The 16808-nt window shown below is 45.8% G+C and overlaps 1 protein-coding gene across 1 annotated transcript in view; it reads right to left on the minus strand.

The window, feature by feature from the left end:
- Positions 1 to 15102, minus strand: part of CTSH (cathepsin H) — an 81133-nt gene extending 66031 nt beyond the window's left edge. Inside the window, exons 1-4 of the mRNA XM_069222978.1 lie at positions 14888 to 15102; positions 8335 to 8366; positions 5085 to 5190; positions 4156 to 4226 (exon numbers count right to left, since the gene is read on the minus strand). Of these exons, the coding sequence (XP_069079079.1) occupies positions 4156 to 4226; positions 5085 to 5190; positions 8335 to 8366; positions 14888 to 15095 (417 nt within the window). The 5' untranslated portion in view covers positions 15096 to 15102. The remainder of the gene's footprint in view (positions 1 to 4155; positions 4227 to 5084; positions 5191 to 8334; positions 8367 to 14887) is intronic.
- Between the last annotated feature and the right edge of the window lie 1706 nt (positions 15103 to 16808).

A 16808-nucleotide genomic window follows, 5' to 3' on the forward strand; every position in this document is an offset into this window, starting at 1 on the left:
TGCTCCCATTCCCAGCAAAGGTATTGGCAAAGATCATCAACAAGCAACTCATGAAATACCTGGAGCAGAACCAGCTACTCTGTGCCTCCAAATCCTGCTTCTGCAGCAATCACAGCACCAAAACTGCCCTGATCACATCCACAGATGGCATCCACACCCTCCTCAAATGTGGAGAAAAAGCAGCTGTGATCCTCCTTGACCTCTTAGCAGCCTTTGACATGTTATCCAACCACATGCTGATTGAAAGACTCCACCACATTGGCATCCAAGGGGACACACTCAGATGGATCACTTCCTTCCTCACCGTAAGAGCCCAGATGGTCCACCTTCCACCTTTCACCTCCGAACCCAAGGAGGTGATCATCTGCAGTGTCCCCCATGGCCCCTCTCTGAGCCCCACGCCAACAGCATCAGATCCCACGGTCTCTACATAATTTCCTACGTAGACAACACCCAACTCATCCTCTCACTCACCGACGACCCCTCCACCACCAGAACTAACTTCCACAGATGCATGACAAGCGTAGCTGACTGGATGAAGAACAACTGCCTGCAGCTGAACATAGACAAGACTGAATTACTGATCTTTGGCAACAGCACCAACACATGGAATGACTCCTGGTGGCCATCAGACCTAGGACCCACACCCACTCCCCCCCCAACTACGCCAGAAACCTTGGAATCGCCACTGACATAAAGTTCACCATGAAATCACAGATCAATGCTCACTCCTCCGCCTGCTGCCTTACTTCACACATGCTATGTAAGGTCTTCAGGTGGCTACCTCTACACATGAGACACACTGTGACACAGGCTCTAATCACCAGCCAACTAGACTCCAGCTATGCCATCTACTTAGGAAATCCTGCACACCTCCTTCGGAGACTTCAGATTATACAGAAGCCAGACTCATCCTCAGCCTTCCCTGGTGAAAACACATCACATCTGTTAGAAATAGGGTTTCTGGTTGACTAGGGTAAGCACCTCAGCCAGGCAGAACCCACCACTCTAGTCAGGATGAATAAGCTACACACCAAAGATAACCTGTGCTCACCCCCGGTAGCTTGCCACAGAGCAGACAGGCTTATCTCCAGTGGTCATGTGTAAAGCGTTTATGCAACACACTCACACCAGTGACACAATAAATACACCACAAAAGAGACTCTACAACAAGTTATATAAAAATAAACTATTGCATAAACATCATAGACCAAAACGACCTGAATCAGTAATATTGTGCCAACCAGACACTCGCCAAACCATTATCATCAGGAGGGTAACTACCAGGAAACATTTCCTTTGCACCTGTCATATGGAACATTATCATGAAGACCAATAAAATCAGATTATTGTACAGCACAGGAATGGTGGTGGAATCCTGGCAATGCTTCTGGAGGGGGTCGGGAGCCTCCATCGGGGCAAGGGACCGATACAATGCTTCCTTCTTCTTGTAGTCCGTCACCCCTCTCTTGTAGGAGGAGGCTGGACTGGGGAGGAATGCAGCAGGAAGACACTGTATATTTGCGGGGAGGGGCAGCCACAGTTCCGTCTAGTGCTGCTCACTGAAGGGAATTCTGGGTTCTCTCTGCCATCTGCAGCTCTTTATGGGCAGTGTGCACCAACTCCAGTCTCTCTCCAGTTCCTAGAGCCTGCTCTTTAGAGGTACTGCAGCTTACCCACTGCGATGCAACCTTCTGCGATGCGGGCGGAGCTGGCGGCGTCCTTGTTGCCCCAACGCGGTGTCTCTCCAGGAAGGCTCTGTTGGAGCAGGGTGAGGTGGCCGGCTGATCCAGTTGACAAGCCCCTGGGAAGGGCGACTTCTATGACGCAACGGTCCCAGGTCTTGTCGGGTCCTCCCTGCCGCAGAGCAGCAGCCTTGGGAAGCCCATTGTCTCCCCCCTCTGCAACCAGGAGAGGAGGAATCCCTCAAAAATTAACAAAGATTATGAGGCGCTTTACCTGCACTGGAGCAGTAATTAGGAAAGCGCTCCGCATGCGCTGACCTACGCTAAAGTATAGCATTCCCAGACAATATATTTGCAGGCCCATAAAGCGCTCCTCAATCATGGTGTATAGATAATACCAAGAAGGAGGGAACAGCGCCCTCCCTGCGCTGGCCTCCTAGTAAAGCACTCAAGGGAGGGCACAAAAAGGGTCAGACAGGCCAGCACAACCAGGCAGGTGGTGGTTCCTCCTGGCACCACGGCAGTGCACTAACTGGGACAGAGTCAGGAAGCAGGCTGGCAACAGGGCAACAAATAAAGAAGCAATTATGATGAGTCCTTTAGGGCCACCCAGCAAACACCAGGCAGTAGGGCAACAAAAGAATAGCAGCCCAGATGAGTCCTATAGGCAGCCCGGCAGTCCCTCTGGCAGAGGTTCGGTCCCAGTCCTAAAAAGTGCTCTCCTGTCAGGGGCAGATCCCCTTCTACTTATACTCAAAAATGCCTTTGTTCAGGGGGTAACTTCAAAGGAGTCTTTTCAAGTCAAGCACAACACCCTTTCAACCCAGCTCTGTCTCCAGGCATCAGTAGGGGGTAATCAATCTATTGTTTGAGGGCAGGGTACAGCCTATTCGCATGTAAGGTGTGAACGACCCTCCCTCTCCACAGCCCAGGAAGACTATCAGTATGCAGATGCATCTTCTGTCACACACAGCCCATCCTGTGTGATGGTAGTCTGAAAAGTATGCATCAAGTGGAGCTGTCACTCTGCCCCAGACGTGGATTAGAGTCATGCTGCAAAAGCACTAGCGTTATAAGCACAGAGAAATGCCCACTTTCTAAAAGTGGTATTTCTACAATGGTAATAAAAAATCTACCTCAGCAATAGGTGGGATTTCTCACTACTATTCAAAAACTGCCCACGCTATTCCTCATAGATCAGAAGATACCATTTAGACATTATGTCCAATGCAATCCTATGAGAGGAGCAGCATTCACAGTAGTGAGAAACAAAATAGGATGTTTGTCACTGCTAGGACATGTAGTACATAAAGACATATGTCCTACCTTTTACATACACAGCACCCTGCCCATAGGGCTATTTAAGGCCTACCTTAGGGGTGACTTAGGTGTAGTAAAATAGGAGTTTAGGTCTTGGCAAGTAGTTTGATTTGCCCAGTCAGTGTGGCAGTAAACTACGCACACAGGCATTGCAGTGGCAGGCCTGAGATAAGTTTGAAAGGCTACTTCTGTGAGTGGCACAATCTGCGTTGCAGGCCCTGGGTACATAGTATACTACTTTACAAGGGACTTATAGGTAAATTAAGTAAGTCAAACAAATGTAAACAAATTATACTGAGTTGTAGGGGAGAAAGCACATGCACTTTAGCACTGATTAGCAGTTTTAAAGTGCGCAGAGTCTTAAAGCCAACAAAAGAGGGTCCGAAAAATAGGAGGAGAAAGGCAAAATGTTTGGGGGTAGCCATGCAGAAAGGGCCATTTCCAACAAGAACCCACCTCAGGCAACTCCAATGGCTCCCCGTGCAGGAGAGATGCCAATTCATGCTGCTGACCCTTGCACACAAGACTTTACACATCCAAGGCCCACGTACATTAACCACTGCCTGAACTTCCACCAACTCTTTTACTTGCCCATACTCCCCACATCTACCGAAGCAGAAGTGGAGGACGGTCTTTCTCTCACATCGCAGCAAAAACCTGGAACAGACTCCCCATGCACCTCTGGACTATCAACTCACTTCTGGAATTCCAAATGGCCCTCAAGACCTGGCTATTCGAATAAGCCTCCGTGACCTGCAAGACCCTGGATACTCTATTGGGTGATTAGCAATGCTTAATCAATCCTGATTGATTGACTGAAAGCCTGTCAGTTACTATGTACTATTGGAGGCCAAGACATGCCTATAGCACCATTCCCCATCACTTGAGAACTAAGCCCCACAAATCAATTGGACAGAATTTTTCTATAGCAGGCAAGTGTCTCCTTGCCATGAGTACCAGAATCAGTCAGGGAGAATTTAAGCATTCACTTACAGAAACTGTGCTTATAAAAAGCCACATATCACGAGGTGCACTTATACTCATTTATATTATCAGATTTTGAGCACTACATGTGCACACAAAATCAACAGCACACACAATATTCCACACACAGAATATATAAAAATCGGCACATATCAACATAGATTACCTGAGGTTCACTCCATAGGTACAGCTTCTTAAATTCCTCAAATGTCAAATCTGAAAATTGATTGAGCCCCACTGCAAAAAAAGAGTTGCATGTAGTGAACAGGTTGTGTTGCGTGGTATCATTAAGCAACAGCATATGCAGGGCTTGGTGGGAGGGTCTTAATGTGCAGTGATCAAAGTGTATGGTATGGCTGTAGTGACATAAAACGATGAGAGTAAATGTGTGGAATGGGGCAGTGGTGTCCTATCCAGCTATGGGTGCACTGGTGTAATGGCAATAGGGCCTTAGCCTGCAGTGAGCAGATGTGTAGTATGTCAAGGAGGGACTTCACTTACAGCAGTCACATGCATAGCATGGCAGTAGTACCTTGCCAGCAGACAGATCATGTGCACTGTGACATGTGTGCATTAACGCACAGTGCATTGTGGAAGCAGTCTCTCATGGTCACTCTTCATGAGCTTACGATGACAGTAGCGATCTAATGTATATTCAACAAGTGTGTGGAGCACAGCACTTTCCACCCGTGCGTGGCATGCTAGCTATGCAACTAGCATTTCTGTGGTACTTGCCTACGCAGCAAGGATGTATTTAGTAATGTACATAATAGATCATTCAAGTGCATCAGGACATATTCCATAGTCTTCTGTAAAAATAATGCTTCACCAATGCAAGGATACATATTATTAGTACCAGCAAAAAGTACTTAAATCAAGGACGTGAAAGCATCTAGGGCCAGATGTATCAAAGGTTTTTACCCATTCTGTGTCTATTGGAAAAAGTGTTCGTACATATGGCCCCTAATCCTTCACTAGCAGTTTGCAAAACTGTTTATGCTGCCAAACACACGTCTAGCGTTGTAAAGGTTTAAAAAAGCATAAGTGTGTTTCCATGCACTGGGTTTCTGTATGCAGCTTGGAGCAGAGCCTTACACTGAAAACTGTGCTTCTCTGCGTTATGCTCTTCCACTCTCCTCCTGTTGGCCGTGAAGGTGGGCAGCCTCTGGAAGTACTCTTGCAAAGTGTAGCGCTTCTCGTGCTAGGGGAAAAAGAGTCATGAGTAGCAAGATGAGAGCCTCATTCCACAAAACAACTCAGACTGCTCCAGCGCTTTCACGTGAACAGTCGGCCGCAGCGCTGCTTCTGGATAGATCCCACTATCAGCTCCAAAGGATGTAGATGCTTTGGTGAGGCTTCAGGAGCTTGACCAGGACAATAGGGAGGAGGACAAAAGGAGAAATAAGCTACTTGGGGTATCATGGCTGCAGATACTGCAAGGGAATTCTGTGCTGGATATCAGACGCTTCAACAAAAACATTTACATAGAGGTACATTATGCTCTGTGTACTTGGTTTGTAATATCCGAATAAAGTTAATAATGAATGAGTAAGTTCTAAAGAGATTTCTCCCCACACTTTGACCCTGTATCACTTTAAGAAGCCAATAAGAGATTAAATCAAATTTGAATTTACATAAATTAGAAATACCTAATTAAATAAATTACTTTTCACCCTTTGCCATTGCACTTTTGTAATTGTCACCCGATTCTAAAATGAATGATATTCTTTAAAAAATAAATTATACTATTAAATAAAAATGAATTAGCAAGAATACATTCCTTCCTAAAATAGATTGCAAACATTGTTTTAAAAAGTACTGACAGTGAAAACATGCACTGAAAAATGAACATGAAATTACAACGCAGTGTAAAATATACAATGAAAATGTAATTTTATGTAAATGACAAGCACTGTAAAAAATGTGAAGTAAATGTAAGTCTATCTAAATGAATCATTGTGAAGGTAGCATGCTAGTGCCAGGACTTGCACTTTTTGCTGAGACAGGGCAACAGGACCTGGTGCTCAGCGCATTCAAATCCCAAGAGCTGATGGCTGTAGCGGCTGTAATGTAATTTGATATACAGGCAATGAATAAGACCACTTTTAACATCCATTAAAGAATCAGCACCAATTGTTAGAAAGTTTAGTGGCAAGGATCAGAAGGGTTGGAATAATGTGGATAACGACTGAAGGTCAGGCATGAAAGTGTGATTTCTTTTTTCTAGGCCAGATTTCCAGCAGCCTCAAAGAGGGGGGGGAAATAGGGGGGGGGGGGGGGTTGGAGGGGTCTGCAAAAACTAGACTTTTTGTACTGAATGCCTTTCGTTTTTTTCAAATTTGGCATCGCTACTGAATGAAGAGCAGTGCTGCAGTGGGCTGAAGAAGCATTGATGGTCACTTTCCCACTTCCTCACCAGAGTAATCACGATATGGATTCTGCAGGTGTTAGCGTCGACCGTCTGTTTTGCAGTCCGCGTGGATCGGGCAAGTCTCCCAGTGTACTAAAAGGTTTCCGAAGAAGCACCTACGAATAAAACCTTGTGACTAAATGATAAAGATGCAGTGATTTTACTTTTCTTATTATTTATTTTCGGGTGATGTAGAATGCTACTACGCACATTCTCAGATTTTTTGGGAGTCAATGGAGCAGTTATGTAGACAGATTGGAATCTGCTGCGTCGATTTTGATACTCTGTACAAGGTTCCACCGAATAATAACTGTCTTGATATGTAAGGATGTTGAAGATTTAATAGACTGCGTGCCCACTGAAGATCACCTCTACCCAGTGGACGGTCAGAGCCGAGACGGGTCTTAGGCATATGACCAGACAGTGGAGAGAGGGAGAGACAGGAGTCGAAGTGTCTGCAATCAGAATGCTGACTTGTGAGGAAGCCATTGTGAAAAAGGTGAACCTCGCCCACTGAAATCTGAGCAAGGTCGCCTTGCAAATTTTCTGAAATTTGTGTACAGCAGATGGGCATGAGATTCAGGGATTTCAAACTCAGATTCCCGGCTGGCTCCTAGGGATCAAGAATCATGAGGCATCCAGCTCTATATACTTGGAGTGCCTCAAGGACAACAGGAAAAGCCCGGATTTACTACATTTTCGTGCAATGAAGAATAGCATCCACATTTGACGCACTGCACTGTGCAAGGTGGAAAACAGCACAGAGCCATATGCATGAAGAATGGCCTGCTGCTGGTGTTATCCTCTGTGCTGGAGCTCCGTTGAGGCTGTCTTGTGCGATGCCTAGGCTCATGACATGGTGCAGAGGTGAATATGAGCTGGTCTACCATAGGACTGTATTGGAGGCATAACTTTCCAGTAAAAATTACTATGTTTAGACAAACTCGGAAGGTTCCAGTGTATTGGGTGTGTTCTCTACACTGCAGCACAAGAGCAATGATACATCAAATCAACACATTCCTGCATGTTCATGCCTACTTCAAGTAGGTGTTAGGTTTTGACAAAATGCCTGGCCTGGCTACATTAGTAGATTGGACTCTTCGTGATTTACGTTGATCCACCCCAGTGTATGTTCCCTTGATACAAAACATTTTTTGTGTTGTGAAAAGTGCACTTTATAATTCAAAATACCTTTTGCACTGGATAGCAAGTAGCCTTAGGCACAAAACCTTAGTAAATGTGCTTAAGGTCTTAAATTGTGTTCTGCTGTCTTTCCCTAAGGAGCATTTATAATCCCTTCAGGGCCAGCATGGTGTGGTCTTGCTGTTTCAGCCAGAAGCCAAAGATAAGCTAGACTTTTTAATTCTGTCTTTTTTTTGGCATTCTTGTGTGTAGGTTACATAATACAAGGATGATGAGGAAGATGCAGAAGGACGAAACATACAAAGTTGTCACAAATGATGAGACTGGTTTGTAGTAAAATGAACGGTCACTAGTGAAGAGGACACTCACATGCCTTCCGTGCTGGCTACTGGGGGATTCCTATCACGCCTAACTGCAGACAGATTGGATTAGGTCATGTTAGGGGCAGGGCTGGTGCGGCACAGTGCAGACACAAGGACTCCTTTCTACCAGGGTGGATGAATGTGGGCTTTCTTCTGACTCCAGGGCATTTCTTAATATGAATTTAGGGCTACAGCAGGCTCACTGCAGAGACCTTATGATAAGGCATGGCTGATAACAGGCTCACAAGTCTTGTGCAAGCTCTATGCAAACTTGAAAAGTCCTTCTGAGAAAGGTTTTTCTGGCTGTGAGCTTCAATTCAAGGAACAGAAACTGCGGCATCTCACTTCCTCAAACACCTCCACAACAGACACAACAAACCTTCATGACCCAAACCTGCAAGCTGATCACCCGGCTTCATGGCTGACTTACTAGCAACATCCAGGTCTTGAAGTGAAATTCATCTGCAAAATAAAGAAGAAGTGAATAAAAAGAGACAGCCATAGTCTTAGAAAAGTACAGAACTCGAATGACAGCCCCTGTACAAAACCACGGTCACTTGCACAGGGATTTACGGCAAATACATTTTGTAACTTTTTGTTTATTAACACTGTAGTCCAAACGTGAATGTGGGGAGCTTTCCCGTATTTCAACAAACTAAAATTCCGCTTTACGGGCGATTGAGAGTCTTTAACTGAGATTTCATCGCAATTGGAGCAAGCTATGTGCGCTCCTTTAGAAACTTGAGGAAACAAGTTGGCTGTTTATAACATATGATTTCAACTGACTAAAAATAAACATAGTTAATAAGTTAATATGACGGACAAAAAGGTGTACAATTTTCATTATAAAAAATAGACCTCTGTTATGAACACTGTGGAAGTAGGTGAAATTACAAATGTTCTGAGAATTATGCTGATTAGTGTATCGTAAACAAGTTGTGAGTCACCTGCAAGTGCTTAGCCACGGGTCTCGTTCCCTCACAAAACCAACACTCGAGGCTGCAGGGTATTGAGTACGCTCCTGGCTTGAAGGCAACAGGCTGTGAGGAGGAGCATGGCTGCTCATGTGACACTATAGTGCTGGTAGACACAATTTCCTCTTATGTCACATGGTGGTGGAACTAGAACACATCTTCCAGTATGGCTTTACAGGGCTCTAGTTTTAAGACACAAAGTCCTGCATGATGTTGCTTGTCTGTAGGGATCTGGGGCACAGCTGTTGCGTTCAAAGTACAGTTGTGACAAATGTTCTTCAATAGCAGGTTCAAACGCGCAGACTGGTGAATGACGACACATCGTCAGGAGTGGCACTGCAAGAACGATAAATAGAGGCTTCACATGCACAGCTAGACAGGCCAAAGTTGGAAAAGCATGTAGTACTTCGTCTGTAGGTAACTCCAAGGTGGGTCCCTTGGGCATGTAGTCATCAATACAGTCCATAGGAGCCTCGCCCTCACAGAGGAACTTTAATCTAACAACTACCAATGAAGGAGTCATGATTTCTATACATGTTTTCTGTCATCTTTTTGCAATCCTGTCATTCTAGTTGCATGCTTTGCAAACGTGCAATGGTTAATGATGAAACATATAGATGGTGAGGCTGATGCAGTGCCTGAAGACAAGAAGAAGATGAGCCACACAAGAAAGCGCTCCATGGTGCAGCAGCACTACAGGTCCCTCACCAACATGGGCACAAATGATGACTTTGCAGAAGTTATGGTGCTGACGATGCACTTTGAGCCTGAAACGAATGCCTACCATGAATGCATTATTCTCAGACAGGCCTAGCATAAGCGCCAGTGCATGAAGGAATTGGTCAGCATAGTTTGCTGGGACAGGAATGTCCCCTGCATGTTCCACTTCCCAGACTGCCTGACTGACAAGTGTATGGGATCCTCTTTTTTTTTTTTTTTTTTTTTTTTTGGACCTAGCCTTAAACTAATCTAGTGTGTGAGTGAAGGCCTAGGCCTGTCCTGGAAATGAATAAAGTTCTGGACCTGTCCTGTGACTTTGTGGGCCACACCAAGGGGGTCATTCTGACCCTGGCGGTCGGTGACCGCCAGGGTCACCGACTACGGGAGCACCGCCAACAGGCTGGCGGTGCTCCGTCGAGCATTCTGACCGCGGCGGTTCAGCCGCGGTCAGAAACGGAAAGTCGGCGGTCTCCCGCCGACTTTCCGCTGCTCGGGAGAATCCTCCATGGCGGCGGAGCGCGCTCCGCCGCCATGGGGATTCTGACACCCCCTACCGCCATCCTGTTCCTGGCGGGTCTCCCGCCAGGAACAGGATGGCGGTAGGGGGTGCCGCGGGGCCCCCGTAAGAGGGCCCCACTGTGTATTTCAGTGTCTGCAATGCAGACACTGAAATACGCGACGGGTGCAAACTGCACCCGTCGCACATACCCACTCCGCCGGCTCCATTCGGAGCCGGCTTCCTCGTGGGGAGGGGTTTCCCACTGGGCTGGCGGGCGGCCTCCTGGCGGTTGCCCGCCAGCCCAGCGGGAAAGCCTGAATGGCCTCCGCGGTCTTTCGACCGCGGAGCGGCCATATGGCGGTTCCCGCCAGGCGGGCGGCGACCGCCGCCCGCCGGCCTCGGAATCAGGCCCTAAGTGTTCCCACATTTCACTAACAGTGGTCCTTTCGTGGGTTTAGCATGTAAAGCAGAGGCGGCAGCATACCAGGTTATGTAAATCAGTAGTTGTGACCAGAACTTCTTATCTGTGTCACTGGAGTGAAGGCCTATTGTACCCACGTGTAAAGTTCTGTTTCTATGTGCTAACTCGATTCCTAGCACTAACATCCAAAGTGTATGTTATGTGTGTGCACATGTGGCACACACATTCTCTGTACAAGTGACCCAGAGTAATGGAGGCCTTTGTCTTCCATTTTGGAGGCCCCTGGCCTGTCCATTCTGCATAAGATGAGAGTTATGTTGTCTTCCCTGAGAGTGGAGGTGTATTACTAATACTTATGAAGCTGGAGAATGGAGACCTAGACACTGAGGTGGAGAAAGAGCAGACCGGGCTCTCCTTAGAAATTCAATTGGGTCTTTCTGCTGAGAACAACTGCTGATTAGTCTTTTTGAGCACTGTCATTTTTTAGAAAGCAGCAGGTGTGCAGGGTAGAACTGCAGATTGTTCAAAGTGAGGAGGGTACTGTAGGTGAGACAAGCCTTTGTACCTTTTCTAATCACTGTTCAATGTGGCTGTTGACAGTCAGGTGCAGAAAGCTCACACCTCTTTGGGCCTCTGTTGTGGGTACCACAGGCTGGAGACTACCCTGCTGTGAGGGGCATCACTCTACACAAAGGCTTCTTTCTAGAACACAACCTGGAGAGGCAAGACGAAAGAAGAGCTGACCCAAACTCATTCTAGAAGTACAGAGAATCCACATCTCATGTCTGCTATGACTGTGTAAAAGTGGGAGCCACAGACCCACTTCTTGTTCCAGTTCCAAGTTCTCTTTGTACCAGGGAACATAGAGCTCCAGAGAGTACTTATAGGACTGCTGTGCAACCAGAAATGGTGTCCACTTGACAGCCAGTTTCTCGAGGTGAGGGACATTATCTGGAGTTTGGCCTTAGAAGGGGATGCTGTCCACCTGTCCAGAATCTCCTGGAGTGCAACCTACCTGCTGAAAGAGGGAATTGGCACGCCAATCCTGCTGTGAATAACCAGGTAGAGCCAGAAGCATCTGACCTGAGGATCTGTCCACCCAGGAAGACAAAAGAGAGGGACATGCGTGCTCCAGAGACTGGAGTGCAGTCTCTCCTGACATTTGGCTAACAGTGTGGAAACATTGGGATGTTGTGCCTGAGCAGACTGTGCTGCTGCTACATCATGAAGTTGTGCTCTTACAAACCCTAACAGAGGAGCCGCCCCTGCACACTACCTCTCTGAGAAGCCTGTATCTGCTCGCCATTGCTTCAAATAGAAGTCAAGTGCTGAATGGGTTGTACATGGGCCTCTTTGCAGAGCACTAGTAGGACTAGAACTGGGACATCAGAGACATATACCCCAGCCCCGGGACTGCGCAACAGTAGCCCCTGCTTGCACTGTGGCCCCCTACCTGAGTCTGACACATGCACTGAGGCAAATCGTCTGGAGCACAAGGAGGAACTTGGGAAGTTTCCTAAGAACAAATAACATACAGGCCACACACTCAATTCAAGAAACAAGAAGAGAAAAGAGACATCAAACCTTTTGATACCGCCATGCAAGTTTGCACCTATCATAACTATTCTAAAGGTGCAGGTTGTTATGTTAAAAAGATTTGTAAAGCGTGCTTATTACCCAAGGGGTATCAACAAGCAGGAGTAGATGAGTAGGCTCATTGGACGCCTTGTCCAGGGTTCTGCAAAGTCGGTCCTGGAGAGCTGGGTCCATGCCAGGTTTTTAGCATATCCACATGTAGAAAAAAGATGTTTCAGAAATCTACATTTTTCTAAATGTGGATATGCTAAAAATCTGGCATGGACCCGGCCCTCCAGTACCGACTTTGCAGAACCCTGGCCTAGTCGACTAGCCAGGTCACAGTTTGTTGCAGTATTCGAGAAGGGATGGAGAGGTCCTGATGTGGTGTGGGAGATCGTTCCAGGATTTGGCAGTGATGTAGGTTAGCTACTCTGAGAAGTGTGAGAGCTGAAATTTTCTTGATAAAATGTTGAGTCTTTACGTAATTATACTTACAGATTAATGTGTGAATTAATTTGATAATATTATTGTGTTTATGAAATTGTGACTAACTGGATTTATGTAAGGCCTATATTTTGTCCATGCTAATTTAAGATGATGGAATTATTCTGTCTTTACAAGAGATTGTGTTTCTTAACTAAAACAAATGGTAGAAATAAATGTGTATTTAGTGGCCTCTGCTGGACTGAAGTAGAAGCAGATGCAAGGTAATTGTACAATGCAAGCTGTATAAAATGTTTGTAGTGTGTTCCGTAGTTTGATTGACTTCATTGTTTGAAGATATGTTTCTAACTTGTATGTCTTTCCTCGAGGGTAAAGAAATGGTGTGGTAACATATTTTGTAATTTTTCTTCCTGTGACTTCGTATTTCGGTGGAGTGGAAACAAAGGATCCACAGATGAGGCAGAAGAAGAAGAAATACAGGATACTGATGTATTAGTTTAGATTTCGTCAATGGAATAACAGCAAATAGAAGAACTTGGAGTAAACTAATTGTATAATTTAGACATCTGTGTTATGTTCTGATTGGCCATAACATTCTCACCTCATACTCTATCCAAACATTTTCATTTAACAAGTTTAATTTAATGTTCAGTCACCATTGTTTGTGGGTCATTCTGCTTGGGGATTTTCCTGTATCCTGAGTCCTAGAGATTCTATTGCTTTATGATCTGTCACTTTGACATTTCATGTTTTCCAGATAGTCTATTGACATTTCTGGTACTTTATTAGTTTATGTCTGTTCAATACTGAACCTATGATAGATGGTTTAGTGTATCTTATAGTCCAAAATTCTAAACCATTACCCTTATTCATATTCCTGTCCTGATGTTGATGCCTGATGTTGCTGTCCCACTGAAGAAGTAGATGTTTGAGCTGATTACTGTAGTGATTTGGTAATGTATTAGTTGTGAATTGTTATTTGTCTTTTGTTGTTCAGGTACCAGATGCAATTGCTTATTTACTCCTGTTTATTTTGATAGCGCCATAACTAGATGTTTTCTGAATTTTAGTTACTAAAACTTTTGTATGAAGCCCATCGTGTCAATGCTAATTAGTAGTTAGTGAGGCATACTCACATGCTCATGAATTGTCTTTGATATTTTCTTGTCTCATCATTATTCAGATGTATTCAATTTTTCTTGCTCAGATTCTATTGCTATGGTTTTCTGTTATAACCATTGAGATAATCTGCCTTTTTGCTTTGATTAAACTTAGGTATATTCGGTGTTCGAATCAGCCTTTATTGTTTCTCTATATGTATCATTTGTGTTTGATAATTATTTTCGAGACCTTAGCGTTGTTAATATAGGGAAAAAAAATATTAACTTCTTAATAAACTGGTGTGGTTATTGAGGTTGAATTGATTATCATATGTTATACGTGATGTTTGTGATGTATTTCGAATGTCATTCTCTCAAAACAGATTTGGTTCGGTTCATCGACCTAGTGTGTGAAATCCACTATTCAGTCCTAGGTGACTAAAAATATAGGCTTTCTCCGCGTTAACGGAAGGTAGGGGCATTAACTCCACATCAGAGACCCCTCTAGATTAGTTCAGGGCTTCTCCTGAAGGGCGTGTTCTTAAGTTTGTTTTTCTGAGATATGTTGTTAGGGGCTTGCATCTCCCAGGTTATGTGGAGTCTCCCTGTAGCTGTGCTCCGGAGTTTGACCCTCTTTGACTCTATTTTGGTGCCTGTGGCTTTGTCTTTTAGTGTCTGATCGGTCTTGAGGAATCTACTGCTTTTTAGGTTTGCACCCTGTTTCATCCTGTCTCTTCTGTTCTTTAGCATCTACTCTATAATATTCAATAACTACACAGGACAATGCAATATTATGCTCTGTGCTCCGCTCCAGGCTCTCTCTCCGGCTATGGTCTATCCTACACCTGGAGTCTAACCCCCTCTTGTAGCTGTGCTGTGGCATGTGTGCCCTGTTCTGGTGTCTCCCATACATTTTTTGTGTGCGCCACCTAATTGTTTAGGTGCTCAAAGGTTTGGTCTGTAACGATGTCTGACATCTTCGCGGTGTTTCCACCTCAGAGTTTACTCCGTGTTCTGGGTTCCAGTGCATCCCTTGTGTTCTGGTGTGCAACCTTCCCTGCTGCTGTGTTTTGGAGTCTGTTTAGCCCACTGGACAACCTCTGGACTTTGTCCCTCTCAGTGCCTAAGCTCCGGTGTCTGTCCCACCATTTTCTGGCGTCTGCTGAGTATTCCCGTGTGCACTGGTGTCTGTCCCCACAGCTCTGTCAGTGCGGCAGTGTCCCGTCCCCTCTGTACCCCTCACTCACCGTCGGTTGTGGGCTGCGGAGCTTCGGGGTGCCCTGCGACAGCCCCGAGGCCCCAGAGCAGGAGAGCGAAGATCTCGGGGCATACCATGCTGGAGCAGGAAAGCACCGGACTTCTGTCACCACAGCCGGGGCGCACTTCCTCGTGTACCGCGAGTGACTCCTCCCTTCTTTCACTCTGCATCCGCCCTCTGCCATCTACTCCTCCCATCCTCTGTCTTCTCTTCCCGATCCCTCTTTCCCCTCCCCTTCCTTCTCACAGGTCGAAGTGTAAAACAACATCCATTGCCAAAGCCAGCAGTTTGGGGCATTTATGAGCGAATGCAGAAATGTAACTCTCACTCAGTTGGCCCGAGGGAACAGGCATTGTTTGTGCACGGATTTCGCAGCGCAGGGTAACGCTCTGTTTATCGCATGCAGATGAGAGATTCCCTGACAGCTTTTGTCTGAGTCCTATGACTCTCACATACCTGAGCATACCTCGGTGAGGAAGGAGCGAGAAACACCTGCTGATTTTCCCTTATCTCCGAAAAGGAAGCATTTTCCCTGTGGGGCATGGGAAAACGGTTGGATGTCATCTCAGTCATTTCGGTATAACACCACCCAGCGGTATAGACTGGGAAAGCATTGTGGCCAAAAACAGCAACACGGTACTTCTCATTGGGTCCCATAAATAAATGAGTAGACGATAGTAAACTGCTTCTCACACCTTTTCACCAACACACTCCACGACTTGGCACGATTGTTTTGTGAGGGGTTTAAAAAAAAAGGTGGAACGGTGGCATTTTGTCAGCAAGAAGACAACATGAGTTGCTGCTTGGTCGGGCTGGTTTTACGATGGTTGAGCATGTTTGGGACCACTGGCAATGGGGGCTTGAACAGGGCATAGGGGGGGGTGCTGAAATGTTTTGGGAAAGCAGCCGTGTTCAAACCTTTGAGGGGTGACGTGAGGAGCACTACTCTACGTGGAGGCAGGGCCAGTGCTGCCTTAAAACCATTGCAGGCGGGGGGACTCCACCAAAGGCCACAGGTGGGCGCCATATTTCAACACGTCGTCTTACATGTCCTTGCTAGGGGAAATGGAATGCCTAATCAACAAATAACCCTTAATATACCCTGTCTTTGCATGCTGCATGGAGGAGGTGGTTCTGGAAGTCATAGGGGGTGGGGGAAGGGGGGGGAGCTGAGGGGCAGAGAGGTTCGCAACCCATGCTTGCCTTGTCCTGAACCTAGGGAAAGGTACATGAATACATACACGCCCATATTTCGATTATTTGTACACACCCTACATAATGTGCTGTATACGCTCCACTTCAATTGAACAGACATAGTAACAGCGGAAATAACCACTGCCAAACCCCGCTCGTTCTCAGTCCTACCTTCGGGCCACGCAATTTGTCCCCCAGAGCACATGCTACATACAAACCACATTCGCAAACATGCAAGCGCAAATTCCACCTCAAGCCACCAAAACGGCTGTTTTTCTCTTTTCAGTCGTGTGATCTATACCAACCCTTGAACTAAAAGGGTTACAAATAAGTAACTAGTTCCTAAATTAACAACTTCGAGAACCACGTCTTACCCAGCGTTACCCTTCGCCACATAGCATCGCCTTCACACTATACCAGCGAATAGCGGGTATTTTACACTGTATGATTATTTATTACCTCGGTTCAACACAAGGTTAGACCCTTAAAGAAATGTCTGATTACCCTCAGATCTTGGAACAGGCTTAGCAAACATGATTTATTAGTTATTTGTACTAATCCTTCAAATGTAGATTACTGAGCTCAAGGTTATGTTCAGTACTATAGTCGGGTCACCATTCTGCTGATTCTATTGCTTCTGAAATTAATTGCATCAGTTCAGAGGAAGCCAAGTGATCACCAGGGCTCACATCTATCCTGTGCTCTCTGAAATAGGA

This window comes from Pleurodeles waltl, chromosome 3_1 (genome assembly GCF_031143425.1).
Source record: "Pleurodeles waltl isolate 20211129_DDA chromosome 3_1, aPleWal1.hap1.20221129, whole genome shotgun sequence".
In the NCBI taxonomy this organism is placed as follows: domain Eukaryota; kingdom Metazoa; phylum Chordata; class Amphibia; order Caudata; family Salamandridae; genus Pleurodeles; species Pleurodeles waltl.